The sequence below is a fragment of the Oncorhynchus nerka genome, linkage group LG24 (assembly GCF_034236695.1).
Source record: "Oncorhynchus nerka isolate Pitt River linkage group LG24, Oner_Uvic_2.0, whole genome shotgun sequence".
NCBI lineage: Eukaryota > Metazoa > Chordata > Actinopteri > Salmoniformes > Salmonidae > Oncorhynchus > Oncorhynchus nerka.
The window spans coordinates 63,610,278-63,616,277 of record NC_088419.1 but is presented as its reverse complement, the minus strand read 5'-3'; the positions used below and the strand labels follow the sequence as shown (position 1 = coordinate 63,616,277).

General features: G+C 47.5%; 1 protein-coding gene across 1 annotated transcript in view; it reads left to right on the top strand.

Annotated features, from left to right (window-relative positions):
• Nucleotides 1–6,000, top strand: part of LOC115108735 (leucine-rich repeat-containing protein 7-like) — a 114,813-nt gene that overhangs the window by 83,694 nt on the left and 25,119 nt on the right. The window contains exons 9-11 of the mRNA XM_065009049.1: nt 111–255; nt 3,997–4,069; nt 5,706–5,723. Coding sequence (XP_064865121.1) covers nt 111–255; nt 3,997–4,069; nt 5,706–5,723 — 236 coding nt within the window. The remainder of the gene's footprint in view (nt 1–110; nt 256–3,996; nt 4,070–5,705; nt 5,724–6,000) is intronic.

Genomic DNA, 6,000 nt, shown 5'->3' with positions numbered 1-6,000 from the left:
CTCTCTGTCTCTCCATCTCTCTCTGTCTGTCTCCCCCCCCTCTCTCTCTCACTCTCTTCAACCGCTCTAACATCCATCTCTCCATGTCTCTCCCTCCCCTTCTGCTGAAGTGTATAGGGAAGCTGAGGCAGCTGCGCTACCTGGACCTGGCTAAAAACAGGATTGAAAGCCTGGACACTGACATCTCTGGCTGTGAGTGCCTGGAGGACCTCCTACTCTCCTCCAACATGCTGCAGCATCTGCCTGACACCATAGGTGAGGCCATAGAACATCTCTGTTCTCTCCCCTCTAGAACAGTAGGATCTCCTGGTTAGATTGTCTCTGCTCTCTCCCCTCTGCAACAATAGGATCTCCTGGTTAGAGTGTATCTGCTCTCTCCATTCTACAACAATAGGATCTCGTGGTTAGATTGTCTTTGCTCTCTGCCCTCTGCAACAATATGATCTCCTGGTTAGATTGTCTCTGCTCTCTCCCCTCTGAAACAATAGGGTAGACTGGTTAGATTGTCTCTGCTCTCTCCCTTCTGCAACAATAGGATCTCCTGGTTAGATTGTCTCTGCTCTCTCCCCTCTATAACAATGGCATCTCCTGGTTAGATTGTCTCTGCTCTGTCCATTCTGCAACAATAGGATCTCCTGTTTGGATTGTCTCTGCTCTCTCCCCTCTGCAACAATAGGGTATCCTGGTTAGATTGTCTCTGCTCTCTCCCTTCTGCAACAATAGGATCTCCTGGTTATATTGTCTTTGCTCTCTCCCCTCTGCAACAATAGGATCTCCTGGTTAGATTGTCTCTGCTCTCTCCCCTCTGAAACAATAGGGTAGACTGATTAGATTGTCTCTGCTCTCTCCCCTCTGCAACAATAGGATCTCCTGGTTAGATTGTCTCTGCTCTCTCCATTCTGCAACAATAGGATCTCCTGGTTATATAGTCTCCTCTCTTTCCCCTCTGGAACAATAGGATCTCCTGGTTAGATTGTCTCTGCTCTCTCCCCTCTGCAACAATAGGATCTCCTGGTTAGATTGTCTCTGCTCTCTCCATTCTGCAACAATAGGATCTCCTGGTTATATAGTCTCCTCTCTTTCCCCTCTGGAACAATAGGATCTCCTGGTTAGATTGTCTCTGCTCTCTCCATTCTGCAACAATAGGATCTCCTGGTTATATTGTCTCTGCTCTCTCCCCTCTGGAACAATAGGATCTCCTGGTTAGATTGTCTCTGCTCTCTCCCCTCTGCAACAATAGGATATCCTGGTTAGATTGTCTCTGCTCTCTCCTCTCTGGAACAGTAGGGTCTCCTGGTTAGATTGTCTCCTCTCTCTCCCCTCTGCAACAATAGGATCTCCTGGTTAGATTGTGTCCTCTCTCTCCCCTCTGCAACTATAGGATCTCCTGGTTAGATTATCTCCTCTCTCTCCCCTCTGCAACAATAGGATATCCTGGTTAGATTGTCTCCTCTCTCTCCCCCCTGCAACAATAGGATCTCCTGGTTAGATTCTCCTCTCTCTCCCCTCTGCATCAATAGGATCTCCTGGTTAGATTGTCTCCTCTCTCTCCCCTCTGCAACAATAGGATATCCTGGTTAGATTGTCTCCTCTCTCTCCCCTCTGCAACAATAGGATCTCCTGGTTAGATTGTCTCCTCTCTCTCCGCTCTGCAACAATAGGATCTCCTGGTTAGATTGTCTCTGCTTTCTCCCCTCTGGAACAGTAGGATCTCCTGGTTAGATTGTCTCTGCTCTCTCCCCTCTGGAACAACATGATCTCCTGGTTAGATTGTCTCTGCTCTCTCCCCTCTGGAATAATATGGTAGACTGGTTAGATTGTCTCTGCTCTCTCCCCTCTATAACAATGGGATCTCCTTGTTAGATTGTCTCTGCTCTCTCCATTCTGCAACAATAGGATCTCTTGGTTAGATTGTCTCTGCTCTCTCCCCTCTATAACAATGGGATCTCCTTGTTAGATTGTCTCTGCTCTCTCCATTCTGCAACAATAGGATCTCCTGGTTAGATTGTCTCTGCTCTCTCCCCTCTGCAACAATAGGGTATCCTGGTTAGATTGTCTCTGCTCTCTCCCCTCTGGAACAATATGGTAGACTGGTTAGATTGTCTCTGCTCTCTCCCCTCTATAACAATGGGATCTCCTTGTTAGATTGTCTCTGCTCTCTCCATTCTGCAACAATAGGATCTCCTGGTTAGATTGTCTCTGCTCTCTCTCCTCTAAAACAATAGGATCTCCTGGTTAGATTGTCTCTGCTCTCTCCCCTCTGCAACACTAAGATCTCCTGGTTAGATTGTCCCTGCTCTCTCCTCTCTGCCACAATACAATATCCTGGTTAGATTGTCTCCTCTCTCTCCCCTAAGCAACAATAGGATATCCTGGTTAGATTGTCTCTGCTCTCTCCCCTCTGCAACAATAGGATCTCCTGGTTAGATTGTCTCTGCTCTCTCCATTCTGCAACAATAGGATCTCCTGGTTATATAGTCTCCTCTCTTTCCCCTCTGGAACAATAGGATCTCCTGGTTAGATTGTCTCTGCTCTCTCCATTCTGCAACAATAGGATTTCCTGGTTAGATTGTCTCTGCTCTCTCCATTCTGCAACAATAGGATCTCCTGGTTATATAGTCTCCTCTCTTTCCCCTCTGGAACAATAGGATCTCCTGGTTAGATTGTCTCTGCTCTCTCCATTCTGCAACAATAGGATTTCCTGGTTATATTGTCTCTGCTCTCTCCATTCTGCAACAATAGGATCTCCTGGTTAGATTGTCTCTGCTGTCTCCCCTCTTAAACAATAGGGTATCCTGGTTAGATTGTCTCTGCTCTCTCCCCTCTGCAACAATAGGGTATCCTGTTTAGATTGTCTCTGCTCTCTCCCTTCTGCAACAATAGGATCTCCTGGTTATATTGTCTCTGCTCTCTCCCCTCTGGAACAATAGGATCTCCTGGTTAGATTGTCTCTGCTCTCTCCCCTCTGCAACAATAGGATATCCTGGTTAGATTGTCTCTGCTCTCTCCTCTCTGGAACAGTAGGGTCTCCTGGTTAGATTGTCTCCTCTCTCTCCCCTCTGCATCAATAGGATCTCCTGGTTAGATTGTCTCCTCTCTCTCCCCTCTGCAACAATAGGATCTCCTGGTTAGATTATCCTCTCTCTCCCCTCTGCATCAATAGGATCTCCTGGTTAGATTGTCTCCTCTCTCTCCCCTCTGCAACAATAGGATCTCCTGGTTAGATTGTCTCTGCTCTCTCCCCTCTGGAACAGTAGGATCTCCTGGTTAGATTGTGTCTGCTCTCTCCCCTCTGGAACAATATGATCTCCTGGTTAGATTGTCTCTGCTCTCTCCCCTCTGCAACAATAGGATCTCCTGGTTATATTGTCTCTGCTCTCTCCCCTCTGGAACAATAGGATTGCCTGTTTATATTGTGTCTGCTCTCTACCCTCTGGAATAATAGGGTCTCTGCTCTCTCCCCTCTGCAACAATAGGATATCCTGGTTAGATTGTCTCTGCTCTCTCCCCTCTGGAACAATAGGATCTCCTGGTTAGAAAGAATAAGAAAAAGGCTCAAGAAAGGATGATTAGGAGATAAGGTGGGGAGAGGATGATTAATTCCGTAATGACTGCATTCATCGTGGCGGCTCCTCTTGGAGGTTGTTATCTGAGAGCGCAAATCCCTGAGTTGGATTGTCATTATCAATCATATGCGTCATTAAAATGCCATTCCTATTTGGAGAGAAAAAAGTGTTTGTGCAAATTAAATTTGAGGATTCAAACAATCTATTAAGTTACTTTGTACTTAATAAGTTTGTTAATAATTTCCCGGCTGTAAATGAATCAACCGGTAAGAAGATTATATAGACAAAGGGTTTGAAAAATGTCTTTTAACCGTGTTCTTCTCTTTTGACCTTGCTTCTCATAGTGTATTTGTTCCTTTTTTTTAAAGAATCAATTACATAACATCAAATGAATAGTGAAACTAGAGTTATGTCTTTGTCTCCATTGTAGGAATGTTGAAGAAGCTCACAACACTAAAAGTGGATGACAACCAGCTCACCTCACTGCCTAACACCATTGGAAGGTGAGTACTTTCACTTCTCAAATTGCAATCCCTGAACTTCCCAAATGACATTTTTTGAAAGGATGTGGCCAAAAGCTAAACTAAATTCCAAGTCTTGTTTATTAATGCATATATATCATTGAACTGAATGTTAGTCCGTTTTAGGGCATCTATTGCATAACCAAATTAAAAACTGTCAGAGACACAGATTTTGATGGTAAATTCAGTTGACACATTGCATCTTAATCTTAGCTCGTCTTCTATGCCAGTGGTTTGTTGCTGTAGTCAACACGGCCTGTGGATAGAAGGGGTCTGAAACTCTGCTGTCTCACTCTGGCACCTTCTCCTTGATGCTGCTTCTCACCTCACATCGGCTAACGCTGATTTGCTCCATCACTGTTCACACCAAGTACAGAGTGATGTAGAACATTGTGTCTCAGTTGGCAGCACTGAGAGAGAGAGAGAGAGAGAGAGAGAGAGGGAGGGAGAGGGAGAGAGGGAGGGAGGGAGAGAGGGAGGGGGAGGGAGGGAGGGAGGGAGAGAGAGAGAGAGAGAGAGGGAGGGAGAGGGAGAGAGGGAGGGAGGGAGAGAGGGAGGGGGAGGGAGGGAGAGAGAGAGGGAGGGGGAGGGAGGGAGGGAGGGAGAGAGAGAGAGAGAGAGAGAGAGAGAGGGAGAGGGAGAGAGGGAGGGAGGGAGAGAGGGAGGGAGAGGGAGAGAGGGAGGGAGGGAGAGAGGGAGGGGGGAGGGAGGGAGGGAGAGAGAGAGGGAGGGAGGAGAGAGAGAGAGAGAGAGAGAGAGAGAGAGGGAGGGAGAGGGAGAGAGGGAGGGAGGGGAGGAGAGGAGGGGGAGGGAGGGAGGGAGAGAGAGGGAGGGAGGGAGAGAGAGAGAGAGAGAGAGAGAGAGAGAGGGAGGGAGAGGGAGAGAGGGAGGGAGGGAGAGAGGGAGGGGGAGGGAGGGGGAGGGAGGGAGGGAGAGAGAGGGAGGGAGGGAGGGAGGGAGGGAGAGAGAGAGAGAGAGAGAGAGAGAGAGAGGAGGGAGAGGGAGAGAGGAGGGAGGGAGAGAGGGAGGGGGGAGGGAGGGAGGGAGGGAGGGAGGGAGGGAGGGAGGGAGGGAGGGAGGGAGGGAGGGAGAGAGAGAGAGAGAGAGAGAGAGAGAGAGAGAGAGAGAGAGAGAGAGGGAGGGTAGGAGGGTGGGAGGGAGGGAGGGAGATACATTTTTGGGGTGTGCCATTCATTTGTTGTGCAATATTTAAAATGGAGGCTGTCTGAGTGGACTTGACTCTGATGTAAAAAATACATTTAAAAAAACTTCCCAAGCTTCCTCTGCTTGTATTGTAACCTCAAACTCAAACACAATAGCCAGCCAAGTTGATTTGCTTGTTTTATATATACTATATCAGTTTAATCTGTAAACTAGAATGAGTCAGAGGCAATTCTGGGGGTCAAGTCTGAAGACGCCCAGTTACTGGGATGTCATAGGTCAGGGTCACCACATTACAGCTCATCATGTCATGTTCATCCTTACCGTGCCCTGCCTCCCCCACTGCTGCTCCCCAAGCCTGTGATACTGTTTCCTGTACACCTTTTTTTCTTGGTTTGTCATTGGTCGGTTTTGTGTGTTGTGGTTATTTCACATGCATCTAAAATGGGCCACTTAGTGGACGCGCCAAAATAGGGTAAGTAGACTGTAAATCCCTGTCTCCTGTACACGTTCCTCCTCGCCACAGCATGTTTATTCAGGCAAGTGCTCACCTTAATGTCCCCTGTCTGTATGTTCCGGCCAGGGAAGCAGCTCTAGTAAAAGGCCTGCATATGGGAGGCCAGCTGGGCCAGCCTGTTCAGACAAATGTTGAGCAAATGACTCTGCTGTGTGTATAATAAATAAATACAATTGTAAATGGTGATTGGCCCAAATGCTGATTGACTTAAAGCTGTGGTATGACACAACATGAA